Genomic DNA, 26,003 nt, shown 5'->3' with positions numbered 1-26,003 from the left:
GTGGTTGCACATTAGTAGAAGTGGAAATGAAGCAGGGGTTAGTGGGAAACTGTTTTTTTAAAATATATATGTGTGTGTGTGTGTGTGTGTGTGTGTGTGTGTGTGTGTGTGTGTGTGTGAGAACTGACCTGTAAAACGTAATTTTGTGGCCTATAACGGCAATATAAATAGAGAAGGATGCCATTTCTGGCACACCGTGTGAATACTTAAATTACAGTTTGGCACATTTACAAACATACAGTAAAAATATCTGGATGGCCTAAATATTTTCTGAAAACTCAAAATTAGGAACTAACATTTCAGACGCTAGAACCACAGAAATCTTTTCCCTATTGCTGAAAACATTCACAAATTTTATTATTTTAAACCACAGATATTATCTAAAACTGAGTCTGGTGAAGATCGTCTTGTCAGGGGGACAGTGGGTGACACACAGGGAGTGGGTGGCCTCTGTTTGCCTTGGGCATTTCACGCTGTTCAGACAAGCACTTCAGGAATGTCCTACAATCAGACCCTTTGGCTCCAGCTCAACTGACCTGCTGTGCCGCCATTGGCTCATCTGGCGGGCAGCTGTCTGAAAACACCGCCTTTTGCAATTTACTTTCCCTATGCAGCTGCCTACAACTGTCATCTGCTGTCTGCCACACCATAAAACAGACACAGTGACTCATTCCAATAGGACGACCCTCGCTGAGCCCCATCACTGTAAAAACAACTTTAACTTTGCCACACAATGGGAGGCAGTCAGGATCAGGAGGCCCTGGTTCCTGGGCAACCGCCATGACAGATATGTGAGAGATGCTACTTTTAGTACTAAGGAAAGTATCTGTCTGGTTACACTGGTTTTATGTGGCTCCTGATGACAAGCATACTTCATGATCAAAAGTACTATTTGTATAAAGACCCTAAGAATAATCATTCTGACTGATGAGATCAACTTTGAGCTGCACACAACAAAACAGAAATATATATATATATATATATATATATATATATATATATATACATACATACATACATACATACATACACACACCTAGAGCTGGGCGATAGAACGATAACGATATGTATTGCGATATAACTTTTTCTCGATAGAAAAATTAAACTATCGCGATAGACCTCGCCGCTCTTGTCCTCTTTAAAAAAAAAACAAACAAAAAAAACAGCCAATCCAAATTAAGTAGCGCAGAGCCGAACCAATCACAGCCGCAGCGTCACGTCACGTGACTTGTTACGTAAAGCACAAGTGCCAAGCCGCACATGTGTATTTGTTTGGGAAGCAGCCAGCCACCGTACCGCCCGGGTAATGGAGGAAATGAGTGCGCCGACTAGAGAAAAATCAACCGAGCGTGACCGAAGAGAAAACAGATGATGGTTCCAATGTCGAAGAGATTGTCAAACGGAAGAGCCATAGAAGTTCCGTAGTGTGAAGGTATTTTGGCTATTTCAAGTCTGACAAAAAACAGAGTAGCGCGCACTATAAATTGTGCCGAAAGCAAGTCTGGAAATACAATAAACCGGTGCATGCTCAATCTCTGACTGGAAGCGCTAATTCGTCATTCGGCTTTTGTCAGACTAAAGTAACTGTTAAAACTGTTTGAAAAGCTAAGCTATACAACAAGGAGAGATTGAGAATTTCCTTTTAGTTCTCAGTTTATTTGATATTGACAAAAGTTAGTCAATTTTGTCTGTTCTTCTGTAAAACAAACTAAGATTCATTTTTAGAATTAATATTTTGTTTCTAAGTGGAACTGACAATTTAGTAGTCTGTTTTGTTTGTTCTATTTTGAAACTTAAACGCTTTAGCGGCTGCCTTTTGTGTAGTTTGCAATATTTGTCTTTATTTATCTGAAAAAGTCTCATGTTCCTTAAGTACATCTACCCTGTTGAACTTATTATGGGAAATAAATATATAAAATAAAAACAAGCTGCTGATTATTTCACATTTTACTTGTGAGCAACGGCACATTTAAATCTTACAAATATAGTTATTTGGCTTATATCGTGATAGATATCGTTATCGCCTGATATGAAAAAATCTCATATCGCCCAGCTCTACCCATACCCCTAAATGAAAAGTAGTCTTACTCTGAATAACACTGAGCCCAAACAGATGACAGTCCTTCAGCCTGAGGAGGTCACACACCTGGACCAAAAGTTCCTGGCACAAACTCTTCACCTGGGGAGGAGATGTCAGGACAATTATTAGTGATCGGCAATGTGTTGTATTTATTCTGCACTGTTATGAACCACTACAAAGACCTGGGGCATGCATGAGCAGCACTCTGCATGCATGTTTATCATCCTATGACATCTTGTGCAAGCTTAAACATGTTGTGGTACCATGGTGTTAGCCACCAAACACAGTCTTATTTTACGGGAAAACAGTCTTCTTCTGGCAGTTCTGAGATTTGACATTCCCATTGGTTAATTTTTCTTTGTTTTTGCTTTTGCAAAATGCAGATGGGTGATTGTAGATTGAAATTAAATTCTGGATCTTTTAACTTGAAGAGATTCATGAACTTTCTGAAATATTGACTAGAATTTGCAATGAAATCAAAACTTCTCAGCCTGTGTGCTTTTAGGTTTAGTTCAAAAACCTTATTTACTTTGACACTTACAGTTAAACCTAATCCCAACCTTAAGCCAGTGGCCAGTAGCACCAACTGGTTTTTACTAAGCCTGTACTACCAAGCAGACTTAACATGCTCTCCGAGCTTGTATAACTTGATTTATTGTCATTTTCATAAGGCAGTTTCACCAGTGGTGAAATAAGAATGTAAACAGAGCTATTCTATCTAGCTATCTGGTGTTGGCCAGAGGGGCCGATGGCACGATATGGCAGCCTCGTTTCTGTCAGTCTGCCCCACGGCAGCTGTGGCTACAACTGTGGTTTGCCTCCACCAGTGTGTGAATGTGAGAGTGAATGAATAGTGGAATTGTAAAACGCTCTAGAAAAGCGCTATATAAATGCAATCCATTATTATTTATTATTATCCAGTCTGCAAAAGAACACATTGGATCGCGGAAAGATCTACTGACCAGGCCAGAGACATTTCTTTGAAGGAAAAAAAAAAAAGATCCTGTAACAGTTATTGTTTTTGGAGAGAACTACCTTGTTTTTCCTTGCTTAGATAGCATGGAAAGCACTGAGATCAATCAGCTGCTTGGCTGATAGCTCCTCATTGAGTGTAAATGTATAACTCAATCAGCAAACAGCTCTTTAAAACTTATTGTAAACTCAACATGATGTGTAACAGTAGAGATGATTTTGACTTCATGCCTGCTCCTAAAGGGCTTTAAAGCTTTTCATTTAGATGCGGTTATGTCTACCTCTGAAAAACGAACCAGGCAGCTTTCAATCAGGAACCTACAAAACAAACACCTGTTTTCCGAGATAAGAAAACAAAAGGTAGCTCACCTAAAAAACACCTGGCACAATCAATGACCTATAGTACTCTGAGAGGTAAAGCGCTAAATAGTTGAACCTTCAGACAAAGCCGAGCAGCTTGGTCATTGACTTTCTTTCTACAGTCTCGCCCACAGACTGTATATAAAAGATGTGCATCATCTTTGTTTATGTTTCTAAATCTAATCTAGAAAATAAAGCTGCCTGTTTGTCAATTAAAGCATTTGAAGTACACTACATTATTTCACTCATAAGTATTTCTTTACCTTAAAAAGTTTTTATGCATCTACTCACATTAACTATGACATTCAGTGTGTCATCATTGGGCAAAAAGACACAGACACAGCGGCGGTCCTGCATGGTTTTGTTGTTGTGGAAGTTCAGTTTGTTCATCTTCGTGTGGCTGAAACGGGACAGGCCTCTTCGCCTGCTATCAGGCCCTCCGAGGACCCACCTCCACCACCGACCAGACCTGCTTCAGCTGTAGCCCGGTATAGACGCACCTATGGGCTCAGCGGGCCAAGCAGTGCTCACAAGACAGGGCATGGGGACCCGAGCTGCAGTCAGCCACTGTGAAGACACATGATAGAGAACAAAGCACTTGATGTTAGTACAGTCTGATTTATGCAAATGTATGAACTATAAAGATGTGCTCTGCAATGTGCGGAGGAGGCATGGCTGACATTTAAAATAAATAAATAAATCTAAATTTGTCTGAAGATCTAAATTATTATTTAAAAAGAGCAAAACTGTACTAATAAAGTCTGACAGGAATGAGAAATATAAGACAAATAAGGAGGGGAAGCACTCCTGTTCATTTCCATGTATATGTGACACCATTTCAGAAGACTATAAATGACGATAAATGATAAATGGAAGCTGTGGAGGTGGGTCTGGAGAGGAACTGATGACATGTAATGCTGGGTTAAGGAGATACTGACTAAGCCACTCGCACTCCTATCCAATTTCAGTTTATGTCACCACCTTTCTTTAAAAAAAAAAAAAAACAACTCAATCTAGCTGCTATTCTCATCTTTGACAAATGTAACAAACTGCAGCTTGAACAGCTGTCTATAAAAACCTACACAGGGCACTGGATGCTGACTGGGTGTCTGATTGTGAGCCAACCAGCTCCACATTTCCCTCCTGGCATTACTTTTGTCAACTCATTCAGTTCTGTTAAAAGCTTTTGGCTGTCTGACTTTCTTTAATTTTTCACCGTCTGCTGGAATCCAAGTGCAAGAGTCAGACTGTGGCAGTGTCTGCTCCATGCCTTCTTACTCAGTTTCCTAGAATTAAAGTCTGAAGATGCTGAACAGGAAATAAAAATATTCCTGAACCCTCTCATTTTAATTTTCAGCAGTATTTTCATATGAAAGGCCAACTGTAACTTTATTCTGTGTATGAACCTGAAGTCAGGTCATATGAAAACAGTTCTGATACTCTTTTTGAACAGCAGTGTGTTCCCTAGTTTCTTACTAAGTACTATAAATAGCAGTCTCTCACACAATAGGCACACCAACAGCTTTAACAGCTTCAAGCTGTGAGCTACTAGCTGCTCACAGCTTGAATTACACCTAAGGATGTGTGAGACCTTCAGAGGGTATGAAAAGTCTCAGACCAGACCAAAGAAAGTTTAAGAACAATCAGTAAAGATTATCACTTCTTCCTGTTTAAAGTCACTCACCTTGAAGGCATGTTGTCATTAAAAACAGGCAGGATGGGTAACAGAGAGGATCACATTACCATGTGAGAAACTATTAGCATTTAAAAGGATGCAGTTAAATAATACAAGATTCACTGACAGGTAGTTCAGCTTAAAGATTCAGTAAGCAGTACCTGCATGTAGGGCTGCCACAAACGATTATTTTGATAGTCGACTAGTCACCGATTATTTTTGCGATTAGTCGACTAATCAGATCATCATCCACTGGACGTAAAACTACAGCTTATATAACTATCATTAGCTTACAGCTTTAAGCTTTTAAGGTGCTAACTAAAAATAAAGACAAGATGATAGTTTATTCAATTTTAATGAAATTTGCAGATTGTTTCGGTAAAGTTTAATAAACTCCTTGCTATCTAAAATATAACAGGACACCGGGGTATATTCTCCAGCATCTCACACTTCTGATAATCAGCTGTCTGCTTGACGTTTATTCAGCTGTGTAAAAACTATAACTTTAATCTCAGCCAAACCGATTTACTCAGGAACAAATAAAATACTAAATAAAAAAAATAAATAAAAAAAAAGGCCAAACAACAACATTTTTAATTTATCTAAGTGACTCATATATATTTAACCTGAGTCGCGAAAGACGGCGGTGGGTTTGAAAACAATTTGCGGGGAGTCCGGTGTTCTCACGGCGATAGTGACCTAGCCCCCGGCTAGCTATCGAGCTAGTGGGTAACAGACGTCTCCGAAAACTGAGCCGATATTTGAGGTTTACACAGCTACATTCTCGCCTGAAAATATGTTAAACGTTTATTTTGTGACCCAGAAAGAATAATAAGAGTAATATTAAAACTAACTAGCTACCGCCATTGTTGGAAACTAAGCTGGGCCGCGCTATGAATTCTGGGACACAGCTACTTCTTCTTCTTCGGGGTTTAACGGCAGCTGGAATCCTTGTACATGCAGTGCTGCCATCTTCTGTTTCAGTCCGTTATTACACTCTTAAATCCTGCTATTATTCCTGCGTCTTTTGCGATCTTCCAAAGCTTCAAACGACACGTCGACTATTAAATCAGTCGTCGACGATTTTGATAGTCGACGTAATCGTGACTAGTCGACAAATCGTGGCAGCCCTACCTGCATGCCATAAACACTGCAGTATGAGCTCCCCATACAGCATTTTAGTACCACTTATAAAAACTAAGTGGGGAAAAAAAATCAGTCTTAAATCTGTAAATTCCAGCTTTAACAAAGCAAGCACTACTGAAAACAACCCTGAAATTATTGAACTCATACCAATAAACAACATCCTTAACTGTAGGACTGCACTTCTGCAGCAAAGTCACCGACCATTTGTACGCCTGCTGTCGACATATAACACTGCTTTGTTCCTGCATAGACAAGGGGCATTGTGGGTAAATCGCCCATAAATACACATACTGTTGACATATAGCATCAGTTCTCATTAAAGCTGGTCATTGGGTGTGCAGTGTAGCAGGCAACCAGCCACTCAGCAAAGTCAGCTGATGAGCCATGACTGGGGCAGGTCCCTGCGTTGCTGCTGACCTTGACTAAACCTGCAACTGCACTGCACACACGTGTGTGTACGGGCAGACAGAATTAGAGACAAAATTTACAGTAAGAACATTCATAAGGACACACACTCACACTGGATATGTTCCTGGACTCTTGCAATGACCATATGTCAGGTGTTACTACAGGGCAGCTGAGCAGTGGGAAGGCAGCAGGGTTAATTAGACATTAGACCAATCTAACTGGATTACTACTCTCTATCATTGTTTCCTCGTTGGAGCACGAGTCATGCAAGTGACCCAGGACAGACACAATGTTTACAGACAATACCGTGCTTAGCCAGAATGGCAGTGCATGGAAAATAAAGCCAAGGCATGTGTACATACATAAAAAATACAGGAGGTTTTAATTTACATTACAGGTTAGCTTCAGAATTCTCCCAATCATAGCAGTACTGTAATACTAGAAGCATGCTTAACTACAAAAACATTTGAAAAGCATAGTCCCTCATTCACACCAATGTTCCATTTCATAATAAAGAAAGTAATTGAGATCCACATAAAATCTGAATGACTCCTTCCTCTCTCCGTGCCTCACCTCTCCACTTAGTTTCATGAGATAAGACTGGTTGATTTTCACCTTATGTTGCTGGAGACAGACAAACGCCAATGAAAACACACTTGTGCTGTATGTCTCAAAGGCTTTATACAGTAAGCGGCAAATATAAGTTATGTGGGAAGTAGGGCAGGGCGATATGGCCTAAAATCCATATCACGGTATAATTTGAAGCACATGCAGTAACGATATATATCGCGATATATTCTTTTCCACACTATAAGGCACCAGATTACTTTTTTCAAGTAACGAGTAAAGGGATTACTATTGCAAAAACGGTAATTAGATTACCGTTACTTTCCCGTAGGAACACTGCGTTACTAAAACCGTGATTTTTTTTTTTTTTTTTTTTTTTTTTTTTTTTTTTTTTTAGCGAGAATGTCTCATGACAATGACGTAAGCGAGTGCGATATTTGTGACAACAGCTGTGTGCAGATCAACAATGGATAATATATCGAGTGCAGGAGAAGAGTATGAGCGTGCAGCGTTTAAAGCATGGAAGTACTGACCTTATTTTGAGTTTGATTCCATTTTTTTACATGTTGTAGTGCTGTTTGTGGGAGCAGTTCAATTTGCTATGCAACTGTTATAGCCCATATTTTAATAATATGTATGCATTAAGTCCATAGTAACTACATTAATTGCAAAAAAGTGCAATAAACTACAAAAAAATTGAAAATCGTTTTTGTTTTTTACATGTATTTCTACTTGGAGAAATTTAAGAGGTTTATCCCTCAAAACTTTAAATACAAAAAAGTTGCAAAAAAAAGTTTACAACAACAGGAAATTTATTTTGAGTGTCTTCATAGTTTTATTTTGGAGATACACCGATTTTTATATACTGCAGGAAAAATTTATATCGTTTATATTGTATATCGTTTATATCGCCCACCCCTAGTGGGAAGTTTAAAGTAATAAGTCAAATGGCACATAATCATTCAGTTTGTGACACAGAAAATAAACAGCTGCTGAGACCAGAAGGTTTGCAGAGGAATTACATATTAATTATCAGTGATATTGAAAGGTTAGTAACAGAACAAGCTTCACTGGTTGACCAACCACAGGTCTTGCAGTATCCATATGGCAGCTGCACTCAGCATAGCTCTGTCTTGTATTTAAATGTTTTGGTTAAGGTGCAAAAATCAAGCAGCTCCTCAGGGTGGCTCCATATGACATGTTGTGCAGTGAGTGATGATGGAAAGCAGGGGTAGGAAAAAAACAAATGTCACATCTTTCATACTACCCATTCATTACACTTTTACATTTTTGAATGGTGAAAGCAAATGCCTCTAATATCAAAGACGGCGGTAATGCAGACATGACTGCATTTTGCCATTACTGATGGGATTGGGGCTATTGTGTCATGTCTGGTGTACATGTGACACATAACTGCAGACTTGTCCACCATGACAACGCACTGGTCCTTTTCATATATGCAATACATAAATTTACTGGATTTATCAATTTGCTAAATTGTTCCTCAAGGCTTTAATCATATATAACCACACAACAGTCATAGAGGTGGGAATCACCATACATCCCACGATACGATATTATCACAATACTTAACGCACGATACAATATTATTGCAATTTTTAAAAATATTTTGCGATATTCAGATTCTGTACATAAAGGTAAACTTTATCAATATTCATTTTATCTAATATCAAAGTCTCACACTCAGTCTCTCATTTCAGTCAGCTTTATTGTTGACAAACTGAACGGTTTGTATCACAGTCTAGTCCAACTTAATGAATGCAACCATCTGGTACAATTATAGCTATTCTGAACTATGCAATTTATAAAAACTATGCAGCCCATTCAGCAACTGAAGAATTTGAAAGTAAATCAAAACAAAACATAATTTTGCATTAAATAAAAAAGTTTTAAACTTAATTAAAATAAAACATGTCTTAAATTAAAATAAGTAAACTGTCATATTTATTGCTGCCAGCTGCCAAAAACAAGTTAAACACATTTGGACAGTGAAGGAATGTCAGGATTCTTGCTCAGAAAAAGGATCAACATGCTCTGAGCACAAAAACCATTTTTGTAACAAAATATCGATTTCTGCTGTCCCTGTATCGATACATTATTAGCAAACAAAATATCACGATACTACACAGTATCGATTTTTTTTCCCCCACCCCTAAACAGTCATGAAGACAGCTATTTTTTTTTTCTCCATACGTGCACAGTACTTACTGAATCTAAGCTGAGGTAGATTAAGCTCTGTGGTGTGTTCAAGGGGATACATCACGTCTTGTAAGAGCGCCATGCTAAGTTTTATGGAAATGTGATCAGGGTGCTGCATTAGACATAAACCATTCAGATGGCGTCAGATTAATGGATGTGTGTGTGTGTGTGTGTGTGTGTGTGTGTGTGTGTGTGTGTGGGGGCCTACTGGAAAGAGAGTGCTGGATAATGAATCGGATGCTGCTTTCAATCCCCTTCTACTGGATTGCAAAGTGTGATTGCAAGTCCAACTAAGCCAACACCCGCACACAAAGCGGCCAACTGCGCTTCCTCCTGCCTTTAAGTCTAAAACAGGGATCCTGTCAACGTGGCAGGACCAGGCATGACACCGAATCCCACACTGAGATACAGAGCAAGTCCTTCTGTCAAGAATGCAGCTCTTACTTTCTCATTCTTTCCCTCCATTGACATTAGAGGAGTGGACACTTCCAAGTCTTACAAAGCTCCAGGAACACAAGAAGAAGAAAACTTCCTCTACTTGGAAAAGGAAGAACACACTCACTGAAGGCGGCTGTGCTGTGCTGATTTAAGTGTAACTTCAGGTACAGCATATGTCAAAGTTAAAGAAAACGGAGCGAAGAAGAGTGGATATATATACACAACAAAGAACAAGAGAGCAGGCGGGAGGGAGCTGGAACAAGGCAGCGCTCAGAGCTTTGGCATGAAAAAAAGAAAAAAAACTGCTGTAGTCAGGAGAATTCCTCACGAACATCTGCTTCTCATTCCAACAATGGTGGCCTTTGATTCCCGATGCACACAACGAGCAGCACCGCCACAATCCTCTGACAGCATCTGAAAACCTGGAGTGGCACACGTGCACTGTAATCCCTCATGTGGAGCTAACCAAAAAAAAAACTGTCAAGCCAAGTGAACTAAGATTTTCATACTTTCTAGTAGGGCTGCACGATTTTGCATAAAATGAGAATCACGATTTTTTGGCTTAGAATTGAGATCACGATTCTCTCACGATTTTCTTTTCCAGTATAAATATTTATTGCACTTATTAACTGCACATCAACTTCGTAACAGTTGAGACTGAACATAAAAACAATAAATAAACATAAAAACAACAAATGTCTCACGTTTTGTGGTTGCCGCAAAATGTTGTACTGCTTGAAATTCCGTCTCCACCGTTGCTCAACACTGCAGTGCAACACTAGAAAAATAGTTGCGGGACGGCACTGTGTAGCGTTTGTCTAGGGTGTTGATCATTTTCCTAAATCCCTCGTTTTGCACAGTGTTGATGGGAGCCATATCTTTGGTCAGGTGATAAGTAATAGCCTCCGTAATTTCTTTGTGCCTGCGGGAGTTCGACGTGTATAGGGAAGCGCTGTATAAGGTTCCCGTTATTGATGCTTGGGTGGTTGACCGGGACGGATTTTCTCCAGTCACTTTCTCGTCATCCCTGACGTGTTCTCCGTTGTTTTTTCCCTGCCAATTTTAGCATCACACGGCACAGCTTCTGTATCACGTGGTATAAGGCTCCGCCCTTGTCATTTGTTGAGCAGGAAGAGTGAGCGCTTGTTTTCATGCAGGTTACGTCCCGGATCAAAATGCGGTACAATCGTTGTCGTCTTTTTTTAAATTTTTTTTTTTATCGTTGTCATTTGGAAATGAGATCGCACATAAGTATGAATCGAGATCGAGATTTTCTAACGATTAATCGTGCAGCCCTACTTTCTAGTTACTGTGAAAACTTTTTGGTGCTACTTTTAAGAGAGATTCCCAGAAAATATAACAAATACAAATGAGGTGCTATTCTTTGTCCAATATGACAGTGAACTAAGCATCCCTGGGTTTCAGACTGTTGTGAAACAAAACAAAACATCTACGAATGACACCTTTGACAGGTAATTTATTTATTTGTAAAAGAACCATAAAACGTTTAAACTGCAATAACTCAGAAGAACTTCACAAATATTAACTAAAATCCTCAATTTTAAGAAACTGAAGCACCATAAGGTCATAATATGCTATCCTCGACATTTCTTTTCTTGGGATTGAACTTTAGTCAGAGCAAAAAATTCTCCACAATGGGGTATGTGTGAGGAACAAAAACACAAGACAAATCCTTATATTATACAGACATGTTTCATGGGCTTCAGATGGTGCCCTGGCTGAAATATTTAAAGGGCACAATTTTTATAAATGGCTCCAATGACTTAATTCGAGTAGGAGCTGATCCTTTTTCCCCTCACAGTTCCCTGCCAAAAGATCAGTTTATGCAGCTAATAGGAAATGTTGCTGAGCTGACAAGTAACTCTAAATCATATTAGTCACAGGATGGCATTAACCTGCCGACTAAGACTTCCCATCTCTTCTGTTTAACTTGCTGATGGACTAAATGAGAAGAAGAATAAAATAAAATAAAAATAAAAAAAACGCTGGTGGTGGCCAGTGGTACCACTCACTGTCCATGGTATGAATTTCAAAATCCTATGTCAACTTGTTCTCAAGTTATCGCATTCATAAAACTTTCAGAAAAAATTATCTCTGACCTCTAACCTTAAGGTCAACATCACTGAGATTCACGCTCTTCTGAGAATTTTTGTAGATAAATCTATGCTATCAATTTCAGATGAGATGACTTCCTTCTTGAGTTATTGCATTCACGAGATTTTCAGAAAGCTTGACCTGAGATGTGAACTTGAATTTTAGTAGATACACCTATGGTATCGTTTTGAAACTCCTACGTCGCTTCATCCTCGAGTTTTTGCATTCACAAATTTGGGTGTCCATCTTGCCTGCCCACCTGGTAGGGTAACAACAGGACTTAACAAACCAATGGGAGCAGGACTTAACAAACCAATGGGGAAACATGACGGTGGCTACACCCACCTGTCTATGAGAGACACACACAGACAGTTTTCCGATGCTAGGGCTAGTGAGCCAGTCAGACCTACAATGCACTGGCTGAAATGCTGCAGTGCACTATTTTCTCTTGAGCCCTTGCCCACAAAAACATCTAGCAGATATTGTGCGTAGACTGTCAGAATTCCTTGTCTCCTACCACCCAGCTTGCAGAGTATAAACAACCTTTTGGCTCTGAGCAAAACTAGCTCTGAGAACCAAAACCTAATTTTGGTGATTTATTAAAGGTTGATGAAATGTCTGATGAAAATCGAGGCAAGTATTCACAATGCAGACAAATCCAGCCCCAGCTCTAGAAAATATTTTGTCCCTCCATGCCAGTAGATGGATCATAAAAAATAAAAAAAAGATATGATCACGTGACCTCTAAATTTTTAGGTGTCCTCTTCGACTATTCTCATGTTCAGTAATTGCTGAATGTCAGACCTGAATACAGGACAGCACTGTATTGCTGTTACATAATTCACAGAGAAAAGTCAAGGAATAGGTGCCCTCAGGGTAAACTACCACTCAACCAGTAAAATGCAGTTTCAGTATATAGGAGCCATTACTTGAATTCACTGGGGTGGTGAATTTTCAATGGTGATATATACATATATTTTTAGGATTTTAATTTTAAAATCATTTTGCATCTAAAATTTAGGCTGGAGTACGCACCCCTTCTCAAACTGCTCTCAAATGCCTGTGCATATTTATGTCAGACTTAGGATGTAATTGCTTAACCTGGCACGGGTTAGCACATTTCTGTTTTATTTTTTCCAAGCAGTTCCACAATAGGCTGTTTGTTGCCTTTGGCTCTGCATGTTTCTCCTGTTTATTCAATGGCATCTCATTTCAAAGTGTCACACGCACACACACTTTACTGGTCCAACACCTGGTATGTAGTATCTTCTTTTACTTCAGCTCTGTTAAAAGTTGCATAACTGCCACCTTTGGAAGTTGTAGCACATTGCATCCTACAAACCAGCAGTAAAAACAACATATTTCATATAATAAAACAGTTAACAGTTAATATTTAATAACATTAACTATTTAATTTATATTTTTAGCTTACAAAATTTAATAATCACAAAGATACCCATCACCTCTCGTTGCTGACTCTGGATTTATAATTCATAAGTCCTGTGTCATCATTCTATTGTTGTTGCCAAGGTTAAATCTTTCTGCATCAATACCAGTATGCGATATATTTTCAGGTCCTTTGAATTTAAATATACTGGATTAGAGTTGGCTAGGTTTGCAAAGTGGCAACATGTGAAAGCACACAATACAAAACCTTCTCTTTCATCTTATAAAGGAAATTAATATGCTTAAAGTTAAAAGAATGTCCAGGTTTCCTTGTGTTTTGCCTTTTTCCCCTAGCTTAAACTAAATATATTTTTGTAATCTGTAAATTGATTCAGAATGATCACATCCCTCACCGTTTGAATATGCCACTTTTCTTTCTTTCTCTACAACAAAAAGTAGTAACAGAAAGCTCCAAGAGAAAAGATTCAGGGAGTTCTCAGTGAACACCTTAAGCTCGGCTACTTTTATGGAAAAACTGCTTTAACAGTCATAGCATCTGGCATCCATGTGGCTCAGAGGAAGGACTGAGAGCTCACACACATATCTTACACTGCCGGCATTGCCAGACATGTTAAGACAGAGTCAGCAGTCGCTCCCTTCCCTCCCCGCCCAGCATTTAATCTTGGACTCTGCATGAGTAACCTCACAAACCTAGCAATCGCAGTGCAATTCACCACAGAGACGTCAACCCGACCATTACATATGCTTGAAATAGCACAAATAGCCTTAAAGGAGAGGGTTAAAAAATGAGCTGCAATTATAACAAAACCCCAACCAGAACCGGTTGTTTTGTTTCAAGCAAAGTGCTCCATTATAACTGCATGAAAATGTTTGCACAGGTGATCTAATCTGTTTCCTGTGTGCAACTACAAGGATTGTCTTCCAGTTCCTTACACTGTCACACTAGGGGAGAACCACAACACACTTTTTTTTGTTTTGTTTTTTTCTCTGGAAAAATGCTTGAACTGCACGGACCTCCTGGACACCATTTTTTATTTTTATTTTTTTAAAAAGAAAGGAAAACAAGAGCTCTAACCTGATTACCTGGTTGCATGCCAGCTACGAAGGGCTCTGGAGCATGAAAATGACCTCAACGGAAAGACAAAGTAGAGATAATTGGGCCAGTGTGTTCAGCCATCATCAAACCCATACAACACTTACAGCTGGAATTACATCATAGCATGCTGAGAAATAAATACACTTTTTCCTAACGGTTTTCTTTAGTTTCTCACTATCCGGTGTTACTGACCCACCAGTGGTCCCATGTCTCTATAACTCATCTCACAATCAGTCCTACCAAAAACCAACAAACCAGCCTTCAGGAAACACCAAGAGCTGCATTGAGAAATAAGCCGATAATATCCTCAGGGGATGCCGGCAGGTTAAATCTCTCAGGTCCACTTCCTCAAAAAGACATGAGCTTCACTAAAGAGCCCAGCTAGCAGAGGAAAAACACAATCCAAGGAAGAAGGACATGGGAAGACAAATGCAGGAAGAGCTGACCCATTTTTTCCCCTTCTATCTCCTTAGCACACTTAGGCCTTTCAGCTGAGGTAAAAGTATACCACCCTGATGTTTTTGCTTAACATTTTTGCTGTTTTTGTCCTGTCAGAGCCAAAGTGTGTTCATGACTCTTGAGGCAATAAAACCAGTCAATTGTGAGAATTACAAAGATACATAAACAGCTTCTCTGGTAATTAGGTTAGTTTAAAACTGGCCTTTCCTGAGATACAAGCTACCTGGAGCAGCTATCTGGGCTAGATAGTGATGGCAGCAGAGAGCCGAGGGCACCTGTATAACTAACAGAAAAATAGATTTGAGGGTGTATACACCCTCACACTGTAGACACTGTGCAGATAATACATGCAAGATGGCAAGAGATAAAGTTTCTCATACTTCATGGCAATAACAGTAATTTCACCCTTTCTTGTGTATGTGTATCACATGGTCCTGAAACTCAAACACAGTTTCACCTTATCTTCTAGCAACAAAACCAAGGGCAGATAAAGAGAAGAGCCTTTTTAAAACACGCTTCCTAAATGGTATGATAATCCCCACATTGCATTATGTCATGCTTCTTTAGGAGAATTTGCATTGCAAGTTGAGAGTTATGTAAAATACAGGTAACGGGTTATCTTCAGTTACCTACAAAGAACACCACAGGAGTTTTCCTCTTCAGCTTTGTTACTATATGTAGGCATTTTGTACTCACTGCAGAGATTTAGTATCAAAGAAAGCCAGCCCCAAGGCTAAGGATTCAGTTGAGCTTCTGATGCTTAGTGTAAAACTGCAGAGATCATTGAAAGCTTCAGAAAAACAATCAGTAAAACATTCAGTGAAGTAATGTCAAGTGCTGTTTATGGTTTTTTAACAGAAAGGTAAAGCTAAGGGTAAAAGTTTTAGAAGAAGCTCAAAAAACATAACAGAAAACATTACACTCACAAAGTTTTAGTGCAGTTAGAGAGGGGGGATTGCCTTGTGAAATTATTGACCATCCCGTCACACATTCCTACAGACTTGCATGAATGAGTCACCCACACACACCAACCAACCACCTTTGTTCAGTCATTTCCTTTTTGTTTCTAACACCAGCACTGCTCTTCCCGTGCAGACAGCACCTGCACTATCCCCCTCTCCCATTCACTTTGCTCTATATACACTATACACCACTGAGCCAAGATAGTGTCACCATATCAAAAAACATGGCTTGTTTTTCTTCCGTTCTCCCTTACAGCTGGACCAGAGACCTGGATAGCAGGTTGTATTTGGGGAATGGTCCAAGCAAAGTATCTGAATAAGCTGCCATATGTAGTGGAGAGATTTCCTAACGTTATCAGGGGGATCCCCCTTGCCTGACTATGCTGGTGTCTTCAGAGGCAGCCAGCGTGACAAGTGCAGTAATCATCACTGTGCAATGTTTATGCATTGTGCAAGAATGTTTATTACATTGCATTAATGTCCCTATTAGAGCTTGGCAAAGAAAACGAATGACAAATTAGTTAACATCAGTCCAGCTGAGAAAGCGTCGTTTCTGCTTTGGCTTCTTCTGAAATGAGGTCATTTAAATCAGAAAATGGACAATAAACCAAGGACCCATGCAACATTTTTAGCTTTAAATAAGCAACACCTTTCCATAAACAGAATCCATAGATTCCCATTCTCCTTTGTGTCTTGATTGCCCTTTGGTCTAATATTAAACAGAGGGGGAAATTGCTGGCATTCCTGTGCGCTAAGACAACAACTTTGCAATTTGCTTAAAAGAAAACAAAAGGGGGATTTGAAGCAACAAAGAACCGGGATAGGACTGCAATAGGACACGCATACTTTTTGCCATTTACGTCCCCACAGCCACACGTGTGCGGTATTTACACAACAATAATAAATCCTGGATGTTAGTCATTTTACTGTTAAACTGGACTGGATAAAAACACAACCCCCAAAACGAGATATCCGCTTCTTAATGATGGGACCAGGTTTCTGGTAATGATGACAGAAGATGGGTGAAGACGTGCAAATAAAATAACTCGTTATGTACCCTGAACAAGCTGTCTTCACGTCGTGTAAGTAAAGGTAAATAGCAGCGACTAAGTCCACGATACTCATATTTCAGGGCAACATTCCCAGTCAAATATCCTGGCAGCATCCCAGTTGATGAAGCAACGCAACTAATCTGCCCAGACTTTGCGGCAACGAATTTGAACATCTTGACCCGGAGAAAAGACGCCACAGCCCCGCTAGCTAAAGTCCTAACCGTTAGTAATCCCCCCGCGTTAAGTCATAAAAACGGCTAAAGGTATTCAAAGCATTTGGCCGGCGATGTAAAACTCACCTTTAATGACAAAACAAGTTATTCCCCTTTGAAGTGGTTAATCCAAAAGGAGTTTTTTTTTCCGAAAAGAAAAAAAGAAAAAGAAATCCACAGTTTAGAAAGACTTCAGTAAGTTTTTAGGAAGAGTAGTCGTTCGGCCGCCTTCGGCTGGAGCCACACTGTCCGAGCTGGAGCTCCACATAGGAATACATGTGCGGTGAAGGGACGAGTGAGAAGAGGGAACCGGGATGCAGATGTGGGTTTTCTGTTTACATGACCCAACAAAATAAAGCCAAACGACTATTGGCAACATATGTCAATATCCCAAAAGTATACTCAGTAATGTGCCCGGGGACAGTTTATGCCTGTTAATATGGAGAATTGCCGTGGAGCTTATAGTGCATCCCCCCTAATAGAGGTCTGATTTGGTATCTTCCACGGCCGCCTCTCATTCCATTCCTCCCAGTGTAAGACTCAACTCTGCCGCATTAAATTTGGAAGTCGCAGCAGGGAGATCGCGATAAAATAGTCGTTCGTATGTATTAAAAGCCTAGCTCAAAAAGTTTGAGATGTAGGGCACTTTGTTTTATTTCAGGATCACCAGCTGTTTTGGTCTTCTTCTCCTCTTGCACTGTTATTGAACATGCAGTAACGGGCAGTATTTTCCACACGGATAAAGGAAGGATACAAAAACCTATTTTATAAAACGTCCAATCATGTGATATTATAGGTCATAAAATTATCATAAGGTGACTTTGAGCTCAACGCACTTAATTTTGAACTGTAAATGTGGATGTTAGCACATAGCAAGTCAGTTTTATCAGTTAAGAAAACAAATTGCACAGCATAAATTGCTTAGAATAAATAAAGAATAATATACGCTAATTTTACTGATTTTTAAACCTGGGCAAAATGCATATAATGAGAGTAAAGGTTAGCCAGCCCTAAGAATGATTGTAATAACTTAATAACTACATATGCTTCATATTCATGTTTATTCATTCCAGTTACTTGTGTACTGCATCCTCACCAAAGGGTGTGCTTGGGGAACCCAGCTCCACCTTTGTGATGTCAGGCAGTGGTTGCTTAAAAGACAACAAAAAATTAGGGAGAGCCCCTTTTAGGTGACATGCTGACCTGTAATTAGTGTGTGGGGGCTCCCACTCTGCTGCAATTGCTTGTCAGGGGAGAAAAAAGACGAGTGTCAAACATGAAAAGGGGCTTGGAAGTGTGCCTGGTCAAGCCAGGCTAAAACCCCCATCTAGTCCAGACTGCGCAGAGCTTAGCTTTGAAGTGACATCAGAAAGGGACCTGTGAACAACAAAGCGACCCACAGGCCATTATCTTCAAAAAAGAAAAGGAGGAAAAGCCACAAATCCCAAATCCAGGATGAAACGCTGATCAGGTTACTGTCGTGTTTGAAGATAAGTTCAGAAGTTGGTGGTGACACCTCTGCAACATCATTAATTCTTGTTGTGCAAGTACTTTGCACAGCCCTCTCCCATTTTCCCACTAAATGCAAAACCAGTGGAACAAATGCCACTCCAAATGTGACATACCTGACATATTCCACAGCTTATTTCCACCCCGTCTGCCTCCTTCTTAAACCGCAGAGTGCTTCCAGCCTTTGTCTCCCTGTCTTGATTTGATTAGCTGGGTCTGGCCAGACTGGAGGTGCAAAGGAGGGGGAGCTTTTTGTTGAGGCAGTATCTGGCTAATTGACATAACTCTTTCTGCTTTTCTATCTCCCCAGGGGAAGATGAACAGCTCCCCCACCAGACTTTAGTCTCAGTGGAGAGTCCTTGCCATCAGCTCTTCCTTTGGCTTAATATGACGCACATAGCCACTCTGTATACTCAAAGCAAGGTAAAAAGAAAGACATTATAATATTCTCCTGTGGAGTGATAATCTGCAGTGGTGATTTGGAATTTATTTGGTGCACAAGAAGGGACACAAAAATAACCCCTGCAAGAATGCTCTGGATCATCAGCTTATAAATGTTCCATACTTTCCAAAAGAGCTTACGGATGAGCATGCACAGACTGGTTTCACCGTCTAGATAGCTAAAACTAAATGACTTGAGCATGCAGTCATTACTGGACTGCATGAATTTTATTTCTTAAGGACATTAATATGTTATACCATCCTCTGCTCTTATTGCTTTTACTTTCTTAAAATATTTTGGACCAGAGAGTCATGTAGAAAAAAACAATACACCTGGGATCACTTTATTTAACTTCCATCTTATACTTGTGGAGAGCAGCATGGTTCTTTTTATAAGATAATAGTGTCAAAATTACCCCGAGAGTAAACAATGACATGTCACAAGTTACAAGTTGCAACTTGTTTGCTGCACATTTTGTGAAATGTGCCCTGGGGACCTAAAGTAGTTCTGCAGCATGCACTGTAAGTCTGCGCTCTGCAAAGCTATTCTTCTGGGTGCAGCTTTGCACTCAGAAATGATGCTATAGTGAAACAGGACAGGGACAAACAGCCTGTAGAATCAAAGGTGGGAGGGCACTGTTGCCTGAGATATCAATGTAAATAGATGAAAACAAGCAAATAGGGGATTTCACACACATGTTTGGTAAGTTACCATTGTCAGTGCAGTTATTATGAGAAACAGGTTGGGGAATTTATCGTCAGAAATCATAATCTGTCATTTATTTGAGTAGTGCTTTGATGTTGCCAACCATCCATTACCAACATTTAACAGAAACCTTATTTTGCCTTCTCGCTGAGCAGATATTTACGTTTGAGCTGAACTCTATCGGCTTTTTGTTATCTTTTCCCCGTCTCTGCCTTCAAAAGAATGCTTGTACTTGTTCTGTTAAATACAACAGCCTGGACTCTAAGAAGCTGAGCATGCATTCAGAGCTCAGCAGATGTTCTCTAATTGTGGTCATTTGCTCATCTGTTATGCAAGGGTGCATACCAAATGTATTAAGCAGCATCAGAAGAGGAAAGAAGAGGAGTACAAACATCTCTGTTTCAAGTATTGCTGCTCTTTTGTAGTGTCCTTTGAATGCATTCTCAGGCAGTAAGGCAGATGGCTGGTCAGTTACACGATGCTATGGACTCAATATTCTCACTCCCCGGGGAAATCTCAGGGAAATAGGGTGGGGTATCTGCATGGAAGATAACTTAAGTGTTATGGGGAGAGGAAGGCTTCGAGATGCTCTGGTGTGCTGTAATTTTACCGAAGTGCAATAATGAAACAGATTACTGAAAGTTTTAAGAACGAACTTCCTCATCCTGCAAAACTGGAAGAAAAGATGGGTGGTAATCCCAAAGCCCTGGTGCAGTATAAAGTTAGTCCAAGAGCAATTCTGAAGAAACATGCTGAGTTTCCTGCAGCCACATAGAAAATAGAGGTCATTGATCTGAATTATTGTGCCAAGGTCGTCTTCAGATACTGTCTGAGAACCCTGTGGCATCAGTAGTGGCACTGCAAGCTGAAATAAAAAGTTTATTATGCTGTCTCGTGGTGCAGGTTTTGATAGTAAATCTCACTAATCATCCAAGACTTGTCTCTGTTTGTTCTCAAAATGTGATTCTCCAGCATCGAGCAAGACAATCGCCGCTGTATTGTTGAAACAAAAGCAACAAGCATGTCCCGCTAAAAAAGGTTCAAGTCACTCTCACATTGCTCACAGTCACTGGCTCGTCTCACAATGCACTTTTCACTGGACGTTGAATGCTGCGGCTCAGAGAGCAGGAGAGAAAGTGACAGAGGAAAACATATAAACAAAGAAACAAAGTGAGAGAAAGAGAGCTGTAGATGGGGGTGGAAGAGTGAGGTCACCAGATGGTACAGTGAAAAGAATGCACAATGGTAACACAACACTGCTTTCTTTCAGTGTGCTCTTGTAATCCCAAACTGCAATACTATATGCAATGCACATGCCGACTATAACATAATGTTGGCATTAGTGGAACAGGAATGAATAAAGCACCAGTCTAAGAAGCCTTATGTTATAGAGAGTTTTATCAGTGATAACACACAAACAATGTTTGTATTGATCCAATTTGTAACATGTAAAATAAGTCTGGGAAGGAGAAAAGGCTGTAGATAAATGTATGGCATTGGTAACTGGTAATAAAATAAAACACACAGCTCTCTGACTAGCCTCTTGTCCATGAGCAGTGAGCTGTTTTTTTGTTGTTGTTGTTTTTTTTTTTTTTCATTTCTCTTTCTGAAATGCTCGAACATGACGCCGCCCATATCAGGAGCTGACATCTTGTCTATATTTGTATTAGACAGCAGAATTTAACAGGACAAAACAGACAATATATTGTTACAAAAACCTCTGAGGGCAGAATTGTTGCGCTTTTTGCTTTAAATTCATAAACTGAAGTTTTAAATTGAACTGAGCATGATTTTCAGCAACAGTTTATTATTGTTACTTTTATAAAATTTAATGTATTTTTCTCACTGAGGATCATATGAATGTGCAGGGATGCTCTGTGGAAACATGAGCCACAGTATACAGTATGTGTCTGTGTGTGTCGTCACAGTGGGTTGTTGTTTTGTTTTGGTATGGCATCCACGTGGCTAATGTAGCAACATGGGGTCACGCTAGTGCGATCAGTACGGGCCAGATCTGAGCACCAGCTGTCATACCTGGCCATGTCCCCATTCACACAGCCAGCTGGCGCTTTATCAGCTCTGCTGCATTACTTGTCTGTTCAGAACTATTATTATGAGTATTACAGGCACCACATTTCATTTAAGGAGCATCATTTCTGGAGGTGCCTTTACTGCCATAGAGGAATGTCTGTAATATTTTTCCATGGATGAAAACAAGCATTTGCCTTGGGTATAAAAAGAACATCTTAGACAGGCAGAGTTTCACAGAAGTAAAAAAAGAGCAGCGGTTCACCAAGATTTTAAAAAACTGCACTCAATAATGTTCCTCAGCATAAAAATACTTTAAATACTCTTCATCTAAAGTACATTATATTATCAAAAGATTGAATCTACAGAAATCTCTGTGCGCAAACAAGGCTGAAAGTCAATATTGGATGCTTGTGTGGCATGCAGGCGTCACTGCATTAGAAACAGGCATAATTCTGCCATGGAAATTACTGTGTGAACTCAGGAACCCTCCTATAATTAATTGTCTCTGACTACAGTTCACTGTATCATCCACAAATACAGGTTAAAGTTCTGTTGCGCAAAGAATAAGTTATATGTGAACATGATCCAGTAATGCTGCTGTCCTTTCTGGGTCAAAGTGGAAAACTGTTTAAAACAGGAATGTAATTTCATTTTAGAAAGCATGGAAATCGCTTCCAATGATCTTCTTATCAGTGCTCAGTTCATAAACCTGCATCTCTGGTGGTATATGGGTGCATTAGTATCTATGGAATTGGCACCTTGCACATCTGTAAAGGCATCAGTGCTGAAAGATATAAGAGCAACATATGCTCTGGTCCAGATAATGTCTTTTTCAGGGCAGCTAGAGTCTTATATCAGACAGGAATGCGACAGGAATTGGCGACCTTTGAACCATTTGCTTTGTCCTTGTAATTCAGTCACCGCAGGTGTCACTTTACATGGTGAATATCCCTCTGTAGCACAATCAAACACTGACTGGAACCACATTTAGCACTTACCACCATAAAGACTACTGATGTTGACATGTTTTGCATTATTCATTAAAAGTATTGGATGCTTTTGGATGATGCAAAATCTATCTGTGCTTTGACCATGCATAGCCTTTCTGACCAATAACAGATCACAACAGATGCTTACATAAGAGACTATTAAGAAAATGGCTAATGGCTTTTTATAACAGTAATAAAGAATTATTGATTTTCTCTTTCTGGCAGTGATGGTTTACCAAAGATCATGGCTTCACTTTAACTTGATTCTGGCCAGTCACAGCTGGTATTTGTGCCTTTGAGCAAGGTTGGAGAGAAGAATGGGCCAAATTTATAATCAGTTTTACCATAAATAGTTAGATTTCAGTGAGAATCTGCTTCCAGCATTTACTGTAAATATGTGCTGAACATTTTATCATGAATAGCACCCAGCTGAAGTGTGAGAGTTCACCGTCTATGCTATTAATAACTCCAGTATTTTAATATAGTGTGTTGTCTGGAAGTCAAGGTTAAAATGTGTCAGTGAAAAGCTCCTGAGCTAGCAGTTGCCTTGTGACTGATGTTGTCTGCACACACACAGGACACCTTGAGAACACTTCTTCCCCCAGGTGAATAGCCATCATTACCCAACCCTGAAAGCCTAGGTTTATTGTTACTTCCTAAACCGAGAAACACATCCGCAGTCCATTAACATGAATTAAGATGTTTACCTTTTGGTGAAAGCTCAACAGCAGCTCTCAATCAGTGGGTTATTGTCTGTCCCACCACAGGTCACTGGTAGTTCCTGAGTCATAAATCACCTGGGCTAACCTTGTCCAACATCTCGAACCAGTTTTACGCTGGATTTTCACAGCAGGGATGAGAATATCTGTTGTTGGGATTAGTACTGATTGCAATCACTGGTACTTCCCAGCCGCAAGGGTCACGGAAGAGGCCACGAGAGGCCGGAGGCTTGGGAGCAACTAAACAACAAATCCCGTCCCCACCTCCACTGCATGGAATGTGTCTGTTTGTTATCTCTCATCTCCACAGTTAACTTTGCTATCTGCACCCGACTGTTAATCTATCATCTCACAGAGTAAATATCAGCATATGCAAGTTAAGGCTGTGAACAGCAGTGAGCATATGTTGAACTCTGTATCTGCAGCTCACTTCCCTTTCACTGCAACAAAAACATTCTCAAAAGGATGGTTGGCAACTAATGGCACTTCATCTCAAATCCTGAATTTAAAATTTGCCTCTTTATCGGATGTTGTTTTTCACCCTTTTTTTGTTTTTTAAAAGAGCTTCCTTCATCTTTCACTGGTTAAAGAATAGAGTTAAGTCGTCTGAATCAAGTGTGGATATGGTCAGATCAGAGATTAAGAAATAAAGAGCAAACTGCATGTTTTTCTGTTCACATCAAACATCAACCATCAGATCAGATATGACACATTAAGTTCCCGTTTAAATCTTTGCTTATGTCTGTTCTGTTATGAGAAGCACAAAATCCTTTCATGTTCCCTTCGTATCATAACTCATTTGTGCCTGAACCGAGACAGAAGGGTCACAAAGACAGGAGATAATGAGATACAAAGGGTACGATATCCTTGAGCGACACTGCATTTATTATCTGTGCTGAGTCTAAATCTGAGTCAGATGCTGTTTCCTGTAAACTAAAACACATCTGATACAAGACAAAACAGGATAAAATAGAGGACAAAGGCGACATAAAGTAATTACTGAGTTGTGCAGAGAAACGAGAAGGGGTGAGAGCAAATATTTGCCCTTGCTCGAAGCATGTTTGGGTTTCGGCCACCTCAACCAGTCCAAAGTCTAGAATCTAAAATTGGACTTTTACTTCTCTGAACTCTGCTTGCCAGTCAAAACTAAAGCAGGCAAAACCCATGAGTTCAAACACAGCGGAGGTTCAAAACCACAGGTGTTGTTTGACTGTGAATTCCTACACGCTATCATTTTTGTTGCCGGAATAAATGGAAGATATGATATTCTGAGTGTCGGCACGAAGGAGTCTAAATCTTGTTGACGCATGTTCTCAAGGCTGAGAAACCTTCCCCACCATTCCCTTGTCAGAAACACACAGTATGGAACTCAATGTCCTCCCGCGTGTTTGTCGCTCTGCGTGTTGTGTCTCTGCAAGCAGAGATAGCTGCCGTGCCAGAGACTGGAGGGGAACGAGGAGGACATCGGATTAAATTTACTGGAAGGTGGTGGGTGTGTGATGTTTTGAGGGATTAACAATGAATCAGCAGAACTGACAAGAGAAAACTCTTAAGTCCTAATGTTAATACCACCATACGTGCTTATACGACACCTAAAACGGAAATATTTATGCTTTTAAGCATCTATCCTAGAGATACTAGATTCATGCTTCACATTTCAATATTATATAGTACCAACACGTTAAAGTCTTTACTAAAAGAGAAATTATTTAATCTTGGCATGTCTTTAATGAGACTATTGTGTCCTATTCTAAGTTTGAACTTTTCACATTTCCTAACAAGATTTAAATCTGGGATAGTCTTCCTGCTGAATGAATCACTGGCATATTATTTCATTTACACTGGTTTATTTTAGTATCTCATTAACCCTCATTAGCAAAGAAGATAAAACAGTTTCCCTTATTGTAAAAGATAAATCATTGTTATTTGCTGTGATCTCTAACTACATCCAGAGCTAGCACTGGCTGCGGGTCATGTCATGTGTTCACGGGACTTGATGCAGTCCTGTGAAAACTTAAGTACACATTCATTGCTTCCGTGGGATTTAAAGTGGTAAGTAGTAGCCAGGTACTGCTAATCAAATTGTCAGCAAGTGTGACCACCTCCAAAAAGAACCTTTTTTTTTTTTTTTTGGACCATGGTTGGACCAAAAAACCCAAGAGCTACACCCTGGACTCAATAGGCCTCACATAGCAAGTTTTTTTTAAACTTGTAAAGACGGCACAATTTAAAAAGACAAAAAAAGACTGATCTAGAATGGCTTATTTTGAAGGGTTGACAGGAGAAATCCCCTGATCTTTAAAAACAACATGTCTAATATATTTGAGGCTATAGTGTTTTTATATTTGGTCAGTGAATAATCAACAATCTCATATTAATCTCTATTAGCCTCATTAAACTAGAGACCTGTACCTCAGTCATAACTGAAATACGGTACGG

The 26,003-nt window shown here is 39.7% G+C and overlaps 1 protein-coding gene and 1 long non-coding RNA gene across 2 annotated transcripts in view; one reads left to right on the top strand and one right to left on the bottom strand.

Annotated features, from left to right (window-relative positions):
- frmd6 (FERM domain containing 6) overlaps positions 1-17,434 on the bottom strand; it is a 31,606-nt gene extending 14,172 nt beyond the window's left edge. The window contains exons 1-3 of the mRNA XM_086274138.1: positions 17,257-17,434; positions 3,704-3,979; positions 2,089-2,179 (exon numbers count right to left, since the gene is read on the bottom strand). Of these exons, the coding sequence (XP_086130264.1) occupies positions 2,089-2,179; positions 3,704-3,802 (190 nt within the window). The 5' untranslated portion in view covers positions 3,803-3,979; positions 17,257-17,434. The remainder of the gene's footprint in view (positions 1-2,088; positions 2,180-3,703; positions 3,980-17,256) is intronic.
- Positions 1-26,003, top strand: part of LOC147306889 (uncharacterized) — a 107,065-nt gene that overhangs the window by 19,784 nt on the left and 61,278 nt on the right. Inside the window, exon 2 of the long non-coding RNA XR_015126371.1 lies at positions 18,989-19,101. This is a non-coding gene — a long non-coding RNA (uncharacterized LOC147306889). The remainder of the gene's footprint in view (positions 1-18,988; positions 19,102-26,003) is intronic.

This window comes from Aulonocara sp. 'chitande type north' Nkhata Bay, linkage group LG19, assembly GCF_057382095.1.
Source record: "Aulonocara sp. 'chitande type north' Nkhata Bay isolate Kocher_YH1m ecotype deep benthic linkage group LG19, A_spYH_male_GT1.1, whole genome shotgun sequence".
In the NCBI taxonomy this organism is placed as follows: Eukaryota; Metazoa; Chordata; class Actinopteri; order Cichliformes; family Cichlidae; genus Aulonocara; species Aulonocara sp. 'chitande type north' Nkhata Bay.
The sequence above is the reverse complement of the archived record's forward strand: the minus strand, read 5'-3'. Positions and strand labels throughout refer to the sequence as shown.